This window comes from Zosterops lateralis (assembly GCF_965231275.1).
Source record: "Zosterops lateralis genome assembly, chromosome: 13".
NCBI classification, from domain to species: domain Eukaryota; kingdom Metazoa; phylum Chordata; class Aves; order Passeriformes; family Zosteropidae; genus Zosterops; species Zosterops lateralis.
Window position 1 is genome coordinate 17479426 of NC_139773.1, and position 17747 is coordinate 17497172.

Here is a 17747-nt window from a genome sequence, read left to right on the forward strand (position 1 = left end):
ATTCTGTTCTTCATTTTTCTCTTTTATGTCATTGTGTGGCTCAGTTCTACTTTTATTTTTTTTTTCCCTAGGTTTAAGCTGCCTTAAAGGAGAATTAAAAATAGTGACTCCAAAGAACAAAATAACACAGAAGAGAGAAAACAGCACTCACAAAACCCTCAGAAAGGTGATGATTCATTTAGATTATCAGAGTCATCCTAGACACATCGTTTGGCTGGGATTGGGGCCTCTTGTGTTTTTTTGGATTTGAATAGGTAGCATTAGATTTCTTTGTTCTCTTAAAACCTACTTATGGTTGACCTTTTAAAGTTTGAAAGCTCTGAATCCCATTTGAAGTACAGTTCTGCTTGTAACACTTCATAATTTTCCAAAACTGTTCTGCAAGTGTTATTTTGATTATGGATTGCTACTTTATGGGGTTTTTGTGTCTCAGGGATGTCACTTAAAATTACTTTCCTCCAGGTCGTTAAAAGGATCTTTTCTTTGAATTCTTTCCATAAATTTATGAGTTCAGCACTGCCTCTGTTTCTGTTTTGATTCTAAAATCTTCATTGGGCTGGGTCGTGGTAATTGCATTTTGTTGGTTTAGTCATAACTCACTCCTGAGTGGGTCACTTTTTTTGTGTTTGTGTTGTAACGGAGCTGCAAAAATTGAAATTAACTTAATTGGATGGTGTCTGCTTACAAGTGCTTACTTTTTGGGCTGAGATCACAGAAGAAGACGATGCTGTTGGGTGCTTAAGGGGAAAAAAAATGAAAGGAGTCATCAAAACCAATCCTGCTGGTAGGAGGGAGGTTCTGTTTCGGGGGAGAGCTGTTCGTAGGGGGAATTTGCGTGTCTTACGTGGTGAGATGAGGAGATGGATCCTTGCAGAGAGAGTGGGGGGCTGAATGATGTCAGCCAGTCTTTTTCTGCATCCTACTGTCAGCGTGCTCCAAAGGATGGAGTTTCTGCACGTTTCTTCTCACACAGAGTCTGTCCTGAAGCCATTTTAGTCTGTTTCAAATGTAGGTGAGTTGGGTTTTTTTTTGGCAAAGATGCCCTCCACAGAGGTCCCTCTGGTCTGTGTCGTGTTTTCAGAGATGTCACTGGCTGTACCAAAACGTTGTTCATTGTTGGCAGTCGGTTGTTTTTGACCATTAGCCTGCAGGAGAAAGAGCAGTGTTTGTTGCCAACGGCCTTGGTCAAGGCTGGAGCATTTTTCCAATACAGATGTCTTTAGATTAAGACAAAAAGTAGTTGCTCTCTGTGTAAAGATTAAATAGAAAATCCCTCTGTAACACAAGTGCAAGGAATTCTGAGCTACTCTTTGGGAATGCAGGGAAGAAATTTTCCATGTTCTTTTGATAACCCACGAGTAATGGCAGAACATGTGGACATGGCCAGTGTGATTCCAGGAGGGATTTTCCTGCTAATAGGTGAGACAGATGTGCATCAGTACGAACTTGCCAGTGCAGTTATGGCACAGCTGTTTCATCTGAATTTAGTTTATTATAACTCCCTTTTCCCAACCCACCCAGTGCCTCTCATGTCAGGGCTGTCTGTAGCTGCTCCAACAGGAAACCTCTTGGTGCTGACAATTCATGGCATCTTTGGGATTTATTCACAACAGGAGACCTAAGTTTTCATTTGATTTGTGAAGTTTCTTCCTAGTGTGAAATGCCAGTGCAGCAGAGTTTGATTCAGATGCAGAGACTGGAATTGAGTTCATAGGAATCAGGGAATTAACTTCTGGCAGAAATTTGCACATGGCTGAAACAAGGCACAGAGATCAGTGATATGCTGGAATCTTGCTCTTGATCCCTGGAAGAAATGCAGCATATTCCAAGTATAGCAGCCCTTTAGAGAAGGCTTTAGTCTTCAGGCTATAGGCTCATTTTGGGTTTGTTTTTCCTCATTGTGAATTCTCAGCCCTTAAAGGAAGTGTGCTGTCTGAGGGATGGCTTTGTTTTGTTCCAGCAATGCTTACAGAGTGATATTATCACAGTGAAAATCTTGCTTTGTCCCCTAAAGACATCCAACAAATTTTGTCCACTTGGATGCCTTTAGGCTGTATTAAATAGAAATACATATCAAATGTACTTCTACAGATTGTTGAATGACACAAACTCTGTGAGCAGCACTCAGTTGGTTTATCAGCTGTGCTGTGAGAATTAGGGCTGAAGTGACTCCTTTAATGTGGTTTGAACTCACCATTGGTTCCTGCTTCTGTCATCCCATGCAATGTTGGTGTTTGGGTTCTCTAATGATAATAAGCCATGTGAAAATACATAAATCTTAGCAATTAACGCTTGCTACAAATTAATTACTTAAAAGGCTGAGCTTCCATCTGACTTTTGCTGTTTAAAACTTGGTAATAGCACTGCTGGAAGTTGCAGGAGAAGTGGTATTTTTTTATTTGGTACACGAGGATCTCCAAGCATGCTGCAGAGCACAAGCTCCCTGCAGTTTGTCAGTGCACATCTTGAGGGAGGAGGTTCTGGCTGTGTGAACCTGATGCAGCATTCTCTACTGAAAAAAGAGCTGTAAAGGCCTTGCTTTAGCATCAGCACTGAGATCCTGCCTTCAGAAGGAATCCCAGGGTTTTATTCATGGGGCTTTGCTTGTGCTTAAGGTTGCTAATGTATGGGTGAGGGTGCTGAGTAGTTGCTGTGTTTTTTGAAGATGAAGTTTCCCTCAGGTTTGCAGACCTGAAGTTGCTTGAGCTGAGTGATCTCTCTGATTTTCCACCAGGCCCGAAGTCAGACCTCACAACCCTCCGTGAGGTGAATAATTGTAGTAAAATGACACCTCTGTGCTTCAGTTTCACCCACCTGCAGAATGTAACAACACAACAGCTGCTTATTAGTGTGTAACAACACCACCTCTAGTTCTGTGACCACCTGAGATTGGTGGGGCACTCATAGATTAACTCTTTTGGTTATTTTAAATTTATTACATCCGAGCTACCAGCTGGCCTTAAGGGAGCTCTCATGAGGAACGTGTAACTTTTAATGACAGCTTGTGAGGAGTGAAGGCTTCTTTCCTTTGAAGCAGCAGTTCCTCTCTGATGTTTTGGATTCATGCACTGTTAACTCATTGTGTTCAGGCCCAGCAAGTCGCATGTGTTGCTTGGTGATTTTCATCTCAGCCACAGGAACACTTTGCTTGGGGTCTGTCTGGGCTGTAGCATGGGACATTCAGCAGAAAATATATTTGGGGCTATAAGGCTCTGTGAAATTTTGATATTTCACGTGTTGCTTGCAAACTCCACGATTGTGATGTGAGAATGCAAATGACAACACGACTGTTTGCCCTGCTCCTCTTGTCTGAAGAGCTCCTGGAATAGGAGCGTGAGTGACAGCTGAAGGTGGTGGTTTTGTTTAGTTTGTCAAAAATATATTGACCATTTTTAAAATGCCATTTGAGTGAGAACACATTTAGCTTGTTTAAGCTTTGAAACGGGTAGGAGAAGTGAGTTGTGAGACTAATGAAGGCTGATGTGATTATCCTTATTCCACAGGGCTTTCCTTTTTTCTGTTGTTTATTTGATTTAAACGTCTTGGAATACTTCAACCACAGGCAACTCAGATCTACAGTGATTAGGTCTATGCCAGATACTAAATGTCATGTGTAATGGTACACTTCCCTTGTTGTACAGAGTTAGGCTGACATCAGCAACTTATGGTCCTTATTCTGCTCTTGGATGTTTAATCTCAGAGTTTAGGAATCAGGTCTTTCTGTCAGGCCGTGTGAATGAGCAAAATACTGAGTTTTGAGGTCTTGCTTTTTGTACCAACCTTTAACTTTCTTTAAAGTAAGTGTATACATATGTTGGAATTAATTTTCCACACAGTGTTTGCAGTGACTTTAAAGAAGTGACACATTGATGTGGAAAAGTCTTATGATCTCTTTGACAACATGAGACATTATCAATAGATAATGAGGATGTTTGTGTTATTATTTTTATTTAGTGCTGCTTCTACTATAATTATTAGTGTTTTAATCAAACTTTGTTAAGTCATTGAGTGAGGGATCTTTACTCTCACTAAATATGACTTATTTTTATTAAAGTTGCAGCTCTTACTCTTGCCATATGCAGCTAATTTTCCTTTGGGGGGAAAAAGCTTGTTACTTTTTTAGTGGAGCAATCTGTTACCTTGTCTGTAGTCTGTGAAGTCAGTGCAATTCTAATTTGCATCAGCTAATAAAAAATGTGTGGGTTTTAAAGTGAAAATCATGCAAAAATTAAAAAAAAAAAAAAAGGTGAACGACTGATCATCTATGCAAAAAAACAAGGCTAGAAATGTGAGCAAATTAGGTCATGGCAGTACAGTTTTGTGCAGGGCTGTAAGCATATCTGAAGACCTTGTATGCTTTATCTTGGGAAGCAAAGCTCTTGGAAAATGTGCATAAGAGGGATAAAAAGGGCTTTTTTTTTTCATCCTCTTTGAGCTATCATTGCAAAAGCATGATTTTATGTTGCATTAAGTGGCAGAAATTTCAACTTAATCAAAGAGCAGCACAGTTCATGGAACTGCCCTGGTGCAACTTGTTTGCAGAAGAAACCAGTCACAGTTGGGTTTGTGTGATCAGCTGTACAATTAAGTATTTAATGGTTTTATTGTTTATTATATTATTGCAGCGCTCAGATGAGATAAGGAGGCCTTTCAGTAAAAGTTTGCAGCCAAAGGAAATGAAAGGTCAGATAAAGGTGTACAAAGAATTACTGAAATAACAGTGATGAGTACAGGAGGAATGGTCTGGGACTGATCCCATTATCTGCAGGTGACAGGGGGGATAAGGAGGAGTTTAGTCTGAAGGAGGAACCTGCACAGAGATTGGAACTGGCATTTGGTAAACTTTGATTCTAAAAAGATAGTTCTGAAGAAAAGGGTGAAGATTTTGGAGCTGGTGGTTTCCTTGTGTTGTGGAGGTGGCTTTACCTGTTTGTGGAACTCAGCATGTGCCAGCTTGAGTTCTGACATGAGAGAGAGGAGACAGGCTGGTGGCTCTGCAAATCCAGCTGAAGGACACAACTCAATGCTCTGTGGGCACAGGTTTTATTCTTAGGGAAGCAGAGATGGGATGGAGATTTAAAAAAACAACCCCAAACCCCATACGAAAACAACAATTAAAAAAACCCCACAAACAAATAAAAAAACCCCACAAAAGTAGTTTGGGAAGAACTAAATGGATCCTGAATGTTTTTCCTGGCATCTGACTCCCACAGGGAGATGTTGATCAGTGAGGCAGAAATACCTACTGTAACCTTTGCATCCATTCTTGTTCCATACAGGAGCAGCAGATACACATAATTATTAGAAAAGGGTGTAGACCATTTCTTGAAGATTTACTCCAGAGAGGAAGCACATCTCTCATTTCTCTTGTCTTCCATAAAATATTCTCTGTAGCCTTTTCCTCATATGGCAGAAGCAAACTCTGCCCACCCTAACCTCTAGAGGACTCTTTGATAATGATGGAAAACACACTTTGGGTCTTTTCTGCATTAAAATGTAGCATTCTCACACAAGAACAAAGTAAAAGTAAGTAAACCTCTCGTTTTTATTCTTTACAACTAACAAGAAATACCATTTTTTTTAAGGGGTAGCAGGTTGTTTGACACACATGGGCACAGAAGATTATGAACAGTGAAGACAATGAAGAGTGGGACATCCATCAAAGAGTAACAACCTCTTATAAGGTAATTCAGGACCACATTGAGTTTATCCTGTTGTACTTGAAAAATCAATTAAGTAACTGTTGTTGTCCTCCATTTTCATGGCACTATAAAATCATTATAACCAAGAATATATAGGTATATTTTTCCCCCTGTGCTTCCTTTCATTTTTTTTACTTGCATGCAGAAAGCCAATATGTAACAACCCAAATGCATGCTGAGTTCTGAATGAGATTGATTACAGTTGCAAAACATTAAATATTAAATGCCAAAGGGCTACTTCCAGTATTCCCCTTCTCTTCTCCAAAGATTGATGTCTTAAATGGGGCTTTGCAAACAGGAGTTTTAAATGATCTATGGAGCACAAGCAAAAATGTTTTCAAAGCTGGTGTGTACCTAAAACTATCCTGAAACCTTTAATGTTATGGTTAAGTATTCTTGTCATTTGAATTTCATTGCTTGCCATAGGGGTGAGATGGAAGAGTGGATATTTACAGAAACTGTGCAAGTGATAAAAGGAGCTGCCTGACTTTGTCTTCTGCTTTGTATGTTTTAGTACTTATGTACTTTAGTACCAGCTAATTTGAATAAGCTCTGCTAGTCACATGCAACATATGGAGCCAATGCCAATTTTTTATAATGCTGCATTACAAATATACCCACCAGCTGAGAAGTGTGAGAGAGAGAGCTCTGCTTTTCCTCAACCAACTGTCTTCACAGAGAGTTGCAGGGGGAATACTGCTGGCCCTTCAAATGAGAAATCCCATTTCACTTCATCTCTTTAGTCATCCCATCTCTTTCCTGTAGCATTTTGAGCAACTAGCCTGACCTTCATTTTCAGCACCAGGTGAGGGCTTGCAGGTATTGGTCCTTTACAAGAAAGGACTATAAAAATGACATCATAAAGTTTGTTTACATAAAGTTTTGATCAGATATTCTCAGTTTGGAAAAAAAGTTTTCGTGTCTTGTTTTTGTAGGTATTCAGAAACTAGGGCTAAAAGGGGCATAGTCTGAATTATTATTTTTTTAAGGGTTTTGCTTGACTCATCATCAGTTTCTACTGTCAGTTTTCACCTGCAAATCCAAAGGAGGATCTTACTCCTTCAGCTGGAATTTCATCCCCAGTGCTGTTAGTGGTGTGAGGCAGAATGAAGTCAAGCTCTCTGTCTTATAGGTGAGCGTGTTCTGAAGTGCTAATTGGAGTTTAGAAAAGAGCTTAGCAAAAGCTTATTAGAGTCAATAGAAATAGTTCCATTGTCATCAGATTAACCAAGTCTGATTTTTGGAATATGCTGCAAAAGTTGACCTATTGAGTTGGCAGTTGCTGCTTTGCAAATCCCCTTTCCTCCCAGTCTCAGATAATGAACTTCACACTATAAAACAAAACAAAGCCAGTTTCTAAGCCATGTATAACATATGGAGCTAAAAAGTCTTCTTTAATAACCCTATGCTGAAGTAGTGATTGTTGCCATACATGGTAAGCTGAAGCATTTATAAATGTCAAAGACAGGCATTTGCTGTGTGTAATTTCCATATTTGCAGGGTAAGTAGGGTCACTGGGGCACCTGTTAATTATGAGTTTCTCTCTCTCCAAAAAGCAGATAAATAACTACTTTACCATGGGCACAAGGAGACTGTAGAAGAGCAAATACACGCTGTGCCTTTGTCTGCAAAGTTGGCAGTGATTGATGTTTTCACTTTTCTCTTGACTGTGGGTATATCTGGTTCACAGGAAAACAGGTGTCCAGTGGGATATGGAGAGTTGATTGCAGTGTCTTTTGAATGACCTGTGGATCAGGAGGATTTGGAAATCCTTGTGATACCTGAAAGAAGGTTTAGGTGATGATGTGTGTTGACATCCTAACAAACCAAAAAATTACTGTAAATTTTTAGTTTTGCTTGAATTTTATTTTCATCATTAGAACTTTTCTTTGTACTTTAATGTTGATTAGCTTTGCAGGAGTTTAAATACATTCCTCTTTTTAATCTTCTAGGTCTCTCTTAACATCCATCCATGTTTGAATATTTTCTGGGGCTCCTATTGCTCAGCATTACCTTTCTCATACCCTGTTTTTATTCTTTCTTCTGATATTCCTTTCCATTTTAGGACTATGGGATATAATACACAATGTATGTGAAAATGCAATCACTTAACTTGGTGTGCTGCAATCCCTAAATACCTGTTCATTTTCTTGCCCCAAGTAGAATTGCAGATGGTACTTTTCAAACAGAGCACAGTACTTCTCTCTTTCCTCAGTGTGTGCTTGTTTCTAGGCTCTTTTACAGTGGCTATTTTAGATACCCTTTTGGCCCAGCTCTCATATGCTTTATCAAGGTAATTATAAATTGAATTATTCTGATATATGTTCTCATGGTGTTTGACAGGACTGTAGTAACTGCACTTAAATGTTGAGGTTTCATATATTATTATCCTTGTATTTGATTTTTGGAACGTAGAAGTTCTTTGCAGCCTTCGTGTATTAATTAAGAAGTGCTCAAGCCAGAATACAAACAGTGGACTCTAATTAAGAAAAGAAGGGTGAAAAAGGAATAAAGATAATTAAAGTTTTCAGTTTGAACATTAGCGTTACTAATACTCACATGCTGTAGATCACAGGATTCTATTGGTAAGATATTTTCACTGAAGCTTACAAGGGATATATTTCTAGAAAAATAAAGAGCAGCATAGTTCAGTTACTGTATCAGTGCAGTGGTGCTTCCTGCAACAGTTTGGATTGTCCATTCCATACTTTGGACCATCCATTTAACCAGTGCCTCTGGAGGTAGTGATATTAACCATAGGTAGGAGTTTGAAGTGAATGGTGGGTTCTGGAGATTTTTCATTTTACTCATTGCTCAGTTGCTTTAATTGTTGAACTTCTGTTTGATGCTGTCATTTCTGAAGAAGACATTTACTATTTATAATGTGCAAGTGTCCTTTTCTTTTGCAGTTCAGTGATGTCACCGTGTGCTGTGATTTTGCTAATAACAGTGAGATCATTTGGGGTTTATCCTCTGTGTAACATCACTTTCCTCAGCACACAGAGAGAAGCCTCAAGCATCGCATTTCATTAATCCTCTTTTTTCCTGCACGCCCCATTTCTGATCCCAATCCTCATCGATTCCTGCCTCCCCCTGATTGCAGGTGACTCGTGTGAGCTCATGAGGCTCCTGTAAAGGCCAGACTCAGCTAGGATGTTACACCACCACTGCAGGAGGAACCCTGAGCTGCAGGAAGAGTTGCAGATCCAGGCTGCCGTGGCCGCCGGCGATGTCCACACCGTGCGCAAGATGCTGGAGCAGGGATATTCCCCAAACGGTCGGGACGCCAACGGCTGGACCTTGCTTCATTTCTCTGCAGCAAGAGGCAAGGAGAGATGTGTCCGTGTTTTTCTGGAGCATGGAGGTGAGTTACCCACAGAGAAAAATATTTATGCTCATCTGGCACCTTTCTATCCCAATTTCCACCGCAGGGCTTTCTGATTAGATATCAAAGATACTTCTGGTTATCTTTTGTAGTTGTTTTTTTATTCTTTTGTTCTTAATCTGTGTTTGTTTCTGATGCATGCTCTGTGAATGACATCATAGATTAGCTATACATCTTAATAACTTTTTCTCCCCACAGCATTGCCTAGGAATTGTTCAAGGAATGAATAAGCATTATGAAAATAGGGCAGAAGGACTCATTATAAAATAAAATGCACTCACAGCACTCACTACAGGCTTTTCTTCTCTGTTAGGGGTTATTATTAGAGGAAGGCAGATCCTTGAATTGAAATCCTGGGGAAGTTTGTTTCAGAATTCTAAAGCAGGTTAACCAGTTGCATTAAAGACTAAGTTTAATATAGGCTTTAACAGCATCTGCTAAATTTTATGAAATCAGTCCTCTTTGTGCAAGGACTTTAATGTCAGCTAATCCAGATGAGTTTACAGCTCTCCTGCATCCAGCCACAATGAAACTTTATCTCAAGAACTGACTGAGTTTTGTTGATTTAAGTGATACTCATGTGGGTGATGATTATTATCCCTCAGGTGGTACAGTCAGGATTTCTCATTGCTTTATCATCTTCCGAGGCCACCTGAAGTTTTAGAAAGAGATCATTCTAATCTTTTAAAGAGGTAGTGGAGAGGAAATCAGTTGATGTTCTCCATGTTCTGATTAGTGCTCTTAAAGAGCAGCATCCTCTATTCTAGCACTGTTCTTACCAAATGAATTATGAGGTTTTCAATCCCAAGGAAACTGAAATGATCTTTCTGATGCTGTGTGTATCTGAGCCATATGGGCCCCTTGTGTCTGTCACTGGGTTTGTCAGCTGTATGGATCATCCTGGAAGTGGAGTGGCACTAACAAGCTGTGGTAGTGGCACAATCAGTGATTTGTTCCTTAGGAGCAGTGGTGAAATACAGCCTGAGTAACTCTACTCTGTGGATGCACCTACTACAGATTGTACCTACATAAAAAGGGTAAACCCTGATGCTCTTCTTGGAAGAGGGGAAAAATGCTACTCAATTGCACAAATATATATAACTTTAAATTCCACTTTTTAAAACTAATATATACAGGTAATCTCAAGCTTTCAGTTTGATAAATCAAAAATTTAAGGCTTTAAGTCACATACACTGCTTTTAACTTTTTATCTGTAAGTTTAAAGATGATATAAAACCCCCAATGCCTTCTGTATTACTATGCATTTTCATCTTATAGGTTTTCATATTACGTAGCTGCTGATGCAGTGGTTTGTTTTTATTTTTGTTGTTACTCTTTCCCATACTAAGTACCAGCTGAATGTGATGCCTCATGAAAACTGCCTGTAATGAAACACCTTTGTCCTGAGGCAGCTTAGAGTTGAATCACTGGGATGAGAAAGTTGAGTAACAAATAGTGTGAGGTTTAGTCATCCACAGCAGCTTCCCTGAAGCTGAGCCTCACTCCCCAAAATTGGCACTGCCTGCTGCTTTGCCTCGTTTTCCCTCAAAACAGAGGCATAAAAATAATGAGTATTTATCACATAATAATGTCACAAATGAGTTATTAAGCAGCGAGTGAGTTGACTCTCACAAGCTGAGTTAATCATGCCACCCTCATTAGGGAGAGGTTTGTGTCTACCTTTCCTCACATTGTCTCTGCTTTTCTCCCCCTGGAGTGGATTGTTTTGCTGCTGGTGCTTAATCCCTGTTGAAGAAAAAGAAAAAGATACTGGGGTGAAGGAAAAAGTCCTTTTCTGTTGTGAATCTTACGGTAAAATAGAAATATTGAACTGTATATTGGTAATAAATTGACAGTGAGAGGAAGCCTGTGGAGTTCTGGGGGAAAGAAGGAATTGAGATGGGAAGGAGAGGTGGCTGCTGGTGGTTGTGGCTGTCTCAAGGGATGATGGAGCTTAGCAGAGCTGGGAATATTTTTATGGGGAAAATAGGACTGGGAAAACCACAGTGGCCTGTTGCTGAGGGTAGAGTGCTGTGCCTCAGATCTGAGGTGCTGGAAGGCTCCCAGCACAGCCTGCTGGTGGGATAGAGGGTGAGTTGGGCTAATAAAAGGCTGAGAAGGAATCTGGTCACTGACCTGGAAATAAAAAGTAAATTCTTATGGGAGTCATGACCTGTCCGCCTCCTGCTTTTGCTTTTTCTCTTCCATCATTGCTCACCAGCAAAGAAAAGAGCCAGAGGACAGTGTTGTGCATGCAGATTGGCTGATTTGAGTGGAGGTGGTGGAACAGCAGGAAGCTTTTTATTATCTGCTGAGGAAGGAGATGCAGATAGATGGGGAAAATGCAGAAAAAAACAGTCCAGGCTAAAGGATGAAGCCAGCAGAAATACCAACTAGATACAGAGGGCATAGGTAAGATAACAAATATTATTTAGCAACTGGTGAACTGCAGAAAGTTCATCATAACCACGAGAAACTTAGTTTTTGTAAGAAATAGTGATTTTGACTTTCTAAGTGTATTTGTGTCATTTTATTAAAGTGAAGATTCAATGAAGCCATCTCTTCCCAGCCATAAAAATGATCTGGAGTCACAAAGCAAGACCAAAACAAGGAGTGTAGTTTTCAGTAATCTTGGATTTTGTGTAAGAAGCCTTTTTTCCATTTAGTGTACTTTGTAAATTTTTAATATGACATATAGAGACAGGCAATCCAACACTGGACAAGAATATATTTTATTAATTTCCACCCACCACTATTAAAGTTACAACAAGCTGAAATCTTGAAACTGTCTAGTTAGCTGTCCCTTGGTAATACCTTCTCAGTATTAACTGAGCAGTTTTTGGTTACTCATATTAAAATGAAGAAATAATTCACTAAAGCTCCTAGAAATTAAATAGTAAGAGAAAGTAGCCAAGTAGCTGTATTTATTTATTTTTAGTCTTGGCTTCAAGGTACCTAAATTTTAGTTAGGTCAAGCAGAATCTGGGAGGATCTAGAGAATGCCAAATGCTCAGCCCCCCAAAGCTCCTAAAGCATTTCTGTCTGTGAACAGTAATGCTCTCCTGGACATTTTCTGTATCAATGTTATCTTAGGAAATTCAAAACAGAAGCTGCATGTAGCCATGCTTCTCAACCTTGTGGTGAGAATTAAGCCCTAGCTGAGGGAAATAAGCTTGAAATAATAGAAGTACTCAATGAAGCCAGAAACATTGCTGAAGCACTACTTTCTTGGCTTCCCAAATTACTGTGATAGAGTGACCTAAGGAAGGTGTCAAGGAAAAAGGAAAACTGTCCCACTGAGCTGTAAATTGAAACTCTGAAATATGAGTCTTTTATTTATAAATCTATATATCCTCTAGATCACAGTATTAGAAAGAGTTTTATTAACAGTGGACTTTAAATAACTAGTTTAGGTGCCCAACTTTCACATGAAATAAAATAATCTCAGTATCATTCAATGCTGCAAATCTTCCATCTCGAGTGAGCTTGATTTCAGTAATTGGTACCCTTGATAAACTGTTCAAGGTTTCTGCCATTATATTTAAGAACATTAGAAGTGACCAAATGCAGTTGTTGATGTTTCTACATTCTGCTCTCCCCATATTCATGGGAAGCTTGGAATGAAAGAACTGTTTGACAGTCAGGATGGAGATGAGATAGAGAACTGCTGGCAAGTGCTGACTGGATCCCTTTCCAGCTAAAACTGCCAGGTAGTTTTTACCCCTCTGCAGATTCTAAAAGGTAATCTGAGAGTCATTCCAAATTAATTTTTACCTTGCTCATGTTCCAGGGAAAGAAACTTACTTTACAACATGATACCAATTACTGAAGCATTAAAAAAAACCCAAAACGACAAAACCCCCAGAACAGCACAAGTTCTTTAGGCCCCATCGACTTTGGGATGTTAGTTTTGCTAAGACAGGGACTGAGTGGATGGAATTTGTAGGCAACTTCATGCGGGTCCATCCTCTGCTAAAAGCCCTTGTGAAGTTCAGACGTTTTCCAGGAGGTGGCAGCAGGACATTGGTGGAATAGCAAATGATGTTTCGTTCCTGTTAAAATAGTTTCTCTAATCCAGAGGCAGACTGTTGGCTCACTAGAAATCCATAATCTTAATGGGAATTACGGTCTATTTTCACGAGGTTTCTTTTTTAGGGGGTTTGTTATGGAAAGATTGGTTGGTTGTGTTGCTTGGTTGCCCAACTGTGAGGCTTTTTTTCCTATCCTTCTTAAGAAGCTTCTCTTACGTGACTTAGTAATGTTTTGGTTCACTTTAGTGGTCAAAAGCAGTGGCATTTTGGGAGTAAGGAAGATGTGGAATGGTGCTTAAAACTACAGGTAAAAGGTATCCTTATGTTGCAAGGAAATTGTGAGGTTTGGATTACAACAACCAGTATAAAAGTGCATATAGGGGCACATATAAAAGTTGGGCCATATCTGCTTGAATTTGGAAATGACATTGGTTAAACAGGGTTGTGACAGTGACCCGCACCTCATTTGGGGGTAGAAATGATGCCTGGAATGCCTTATGCAGTGTGGGAGGGAGAAGGTACCACTCAAACATAATTTCTTTAAAAAATCATTGGTGGGGAAAGGCTCTGCTTGCTGTTGGCTCCCTCCCATTATGTCCATCTTCCTCCCCAGTTCTGCCCTTCAGATTGTATCATCCCTCTGCCTGTTCTCATGCCTGTTACCCACTTTATTTATCACCACTCACAAGTCAAAGTAGAATATTCTGAGCACTGTGAAGAAAGAGACCCTGGGAGCAGCATCACTTTGAAATATTATCTTTGTGTGGGTTGTGCTGATCTTTTTGCTGCCTTTTACTGCATGATCACAGTGCAGGTTAGGAGCACCCATTCAGTCACTGGCTGCATTTTCCTGCTGGGCTGTGGGTGCTTCATTCATTCCTTTAGCTCAGGTTAGTGTGACTTTTCAGAGCACTGAAACTTCTGCTTTTCACAGGAGATGAGGAAAGCTGTCACTAGCAAGGAACTAAACTTTCCTTAATATACCCCTTATTTCTATGTTTATTCCTGTTCTGTGCACTAGAGGCAGTTCTCACATCTTATTTTTCTGTGTAGCCAGGCTGCATTCTGTATGTTGGATTTTTTTTTGTTAGTTCATTTGTTTCCTTCCTCTCCATCTTCTCTTTCCATTTAAAAACATCCTTAAAGTTGCTGGATCATCTTTGCAGCTGTATTCTCTACTCCTTCCTTCCAGTCTTTTCATTTTGGTGTAATATCTGTCTTGGTGTTACCTGGATATGATCACAGTGGGTTGGGAAGCTTATTCCTGTTTTGTGTTTGCACCTTTGTGTGTTCAGGTGTGTTCAGTCTAGGGTAGCCTGCAATTAATATTGTATTTTGAACTTAACTTAGAGCAGGTCTTCTGGTGCAGATGGTATCTAACTTAGGTTGGTAAAGTGTTCAAACTTCCACACTGTGGTTTGTACCTTTTAATGTCCAACAGCAGCACCCATGCATGGTGGAAGGAGAAACCTCACAGCCTGGCTTGTTCTCTAGCTGAGAAATGGCACCTTGCCTTGGGTAATTAATTAGTCACTTGCCATGCAAATTTGGGTATCCTGAGGAAATTAGGTAAATTGATTGGATTATTTTAATTTTTAAATTAATAAATCAATTTCAGTGTTTGTGCTGCGTGAAGGGGAAATAAATCTGTAATTACCTGTACTCTGCACTAACAGTTTATCTGATTCCTTTCAGAAGTGGGTTTTTTACATTCTTAAATTTTTGCGAAACTATAAATTCAGAACAGATTCTAAACAGATTCATCATCTACGAAAAGAAACTTTATCAAGATAATCTAAAATAACATATATCCTACATGCTTTGGAAATCCTGCAGACCACAGAGAAACATTTTACCTAATACAGCATTACACCCTAAAAACAATACAATGCTGCCAGACCACAAAACATCCGCAATTTGGGACAGCAGATGTTTCTACACATGCTTCTTTTTAAGACCAAGAAGCAACACAAGGGAAAATAAAAAGTTGAACATTGAGGGAAAAAATGTAATATTGTAGAGCTGGGGGGAAACTGGATGGACAGAGAGATGTGAGTAATTAGTAATTAATTCCTAAGAGTGCTAGGAAGATGTGGAAAAGTATTTGTCAAATGGAAACATATGTATGTGAAAGAAATTTATTTTTTTTTTGTAACTCGTTCTTAAATGCAATTTTAACTTTGTATCAAAAATAGCATGTTCACAAAAGCAAGAATTAGTTTGAAGTACAAAAAAAAAAAAAAATCCTGTCATGCTATGCCTGGAAAGACTAACAATTACTGTTTGAATTTAAAAAAAAAAAGAAAAAAAAAAAAAAAAAAGAAAAAAAAATTTTCTTCCAGCACCGGATTACCATAACACCTTCTAATTATTTTTAAAATTTTATTTTAACTCCAGCTGATCCCACAGTTAAGGACTTAATCGGAGGCTTCACCGCCCTGCATTACGCGGCCATGCACGGCCGGGCGAGGATCGCGCGCCTGATGCTGGAATCCGACTACAGAAGTGACATTATTAACGCCAAGAGCAACGACGGCTGGACTCCCCTGCACGTCGCCGCTCACTACGGCAGAGACTCCTTTGTCAGGCTCCTCCTGGAGTTCAAGGCTGAGGTTGATCCACTCAGCGATAAAGGTACTACACCACTCCAGCTGGCCATTATCCGGGAGAGGTCGAGCTGTGTGAAAATCCTCCTGGACCACAATGCCAACATCGACATTCAGAATGGTTTCCTGTTACGATACGCTGTGATCAAAAGCAATCACTCGTACTGCCGAATGTTCCTCCAGAGAGGGGCCGATACAAACTTGGGGCGCTTGGAAGACGGACAGACGCCCTTACACTTGTCTGCTCTTAGAGATGATGTGCTTTGTGCACAAATGTTGTATAATTACGGAGCAGACACTAACACAAGGAACTATGAAGGACAGACCCCACTGGCTGTTTCAATAAGTATTTCTGGAAGTAGCCGACCCTGTCTGGATTTCTTACAAGAAGTGACAAGTATGTATGTAAGAGAAGTTAATCACAGGACACAATGTCCTCTAAAAGCCTTCTTTGAATTTAGCCCCAGGAAAAAAAAAGATATATATTCTTCCTCTCTGCCCCTTGATGCTATTTAAATGCACTAGCAAATTTCTGGGAAGGTGAAGGGATTGTGATACTGGGAATCTCTTACTCGGCAAAGGTGCTAATGTTAAGTGTACCTCATTTAAATTAGCTTTGTTTTAAATATCTACGGGAAACATTTATTAACTGTAAAATCTATTTTATTTCTGGCCTTAGCACGTAAGATTTTTGAGTTTGGTTTTGTTGTTTGTTTAGGGTTTTTTTAGTGTCTTTTGTTTTGCTTTTTTATTACCATACAAATCCTCGGCAGTTGATGGCTTTTTCATCTGCACTACAACTAGGGCAGAAAAGAGCTTTGGCTGCTTTGTGTTCTCCCACATTCCCTCCTTCCCTCCCCTAAACCAGACAACAAAATGCCACAGTTCATTCCTGCACCTTGAAGGGGTTTCATGTGCTGTGTAGCTTTGATTTGATTTTGTTGATGTCTTTGAAATACGAGAGATTTTTAACTCATCGTGACTTTCGATATTTAGAAAAAGTATTGGGCTCCTAATTATCCAAATCACTTTTGATTACCAGCTTTTGGTGTACTAGATCTACTGAAAGTTTTCCTCTCTCAACATGGAATGCTGTACTAACGTTTCATATTCATAGTATTGCCTAAAGCAGTTAGGAATTGCTGATAAGCTTTTAGCAGAGTTTGCCAATTCAAACATGTTAAGATGGCCTGGTAAATTATCATCCAGCTAGAATGATCTCTGCACTGCAGATGATGGGGTATTTCATAAATCCTTTTTTTTTTTTTTTTGTCCCCTACAGCTCCTTTTATTTTTTTGAATGTGGTAATTTTTTAATGAGAATTAGATAATCTATATACTCCATAAAGAAACTGAAACTCAGTGTGGGCTGGAAGTGAATCAGCTGAAATCTGTTGTCAGTAACTGACACAAATAAGCATTTGGAATTTCCTTTCTTTTTCTACATGATTTGTGGTGTTGTTTTTGTTCATATCTGAAATTGAAAGAGAATCTCTGAAAAGGTGAAACTTGATAATGAGAAATACAAGCAATTAAGCAAATTTTGGTTTAATTTGCCTGCCCTTTCTCATTCAAACACATTTCTTTCTGGTTTCCTTTTTGGAAACCTCTGACTGTATAGTTGCAGTGTCAGGGATTTTAGGAGATGATATAATATCCAGACTTGCAGTTTTCCAGTCTTAGGATGTATCAGTAAGCATGAAAGCTTAGGCTGCTCCGTGTTTCCTCAGTGTCTAAAGACCAATGGAAACAGGTACTGTGACATTCAGCTTGCAGATTCCGTATCTTAAGGGTTTAATGTTAAGTGAGAAGCAAATTCTGCTACCAAAAAAAAGTAGCTTTAATTTGTGCCCATTGTTGGAACTATCCCAGTTTTGTGCTGTTGGAGGGAGGACTGGGAAAACAGTGCTGACAAAAACAGTTTCAGCTCTGTGCTTCTGAGCAAAAATAATTATCGATATATGTTTACAAACCACTGTAAACAAACTCTGCTGCCCTTTTTATAAATATCCAAACACTGTCT

General features: G+C 39.4%; 1 protein-coding gene across 7 annotated transcripts in view; it reads left to right on the forward strand.

Moving 5' to 3' along the window:
- ASB7 (ankyrin repeat and SOCS box containing 7) overlaps window positions 1-17747 on the forward strand; it is a 28793-nt gene that overhangs the window by 689 nt on the left and 10357 nt on the right. For 3 of the 7 annotated variants that reach the window (XR_014591048.1, XM_083870774.1, XM_083870778.1), the window contains exons 2-5: window positions 72-166; window positions 5586-5684; window positions 8806-9066; window positions 15516-16121. Coding sequence is in view for 6 of the 7 variants with exons in the window: in XM_083870774.1 (XP_083726900.1) it covers window positions 8856-9066; window positions 15516-16121 (817 nt within the window). In the remaining variant the exon portion in view is untranslated. Of the gene's footprint in view, window positions 1-71; window positions 167-5585; window positions 5685-7392; window positions 7508-8805; window positions 9067-15515; window positions 16126-17747 lie in introns of all 7 variants that reach the window. The other 4 variants (XM_083870777.1, XM_083870779.1, XM_083870776.1 and 1 more) reach the window with 3 other exon arrangements.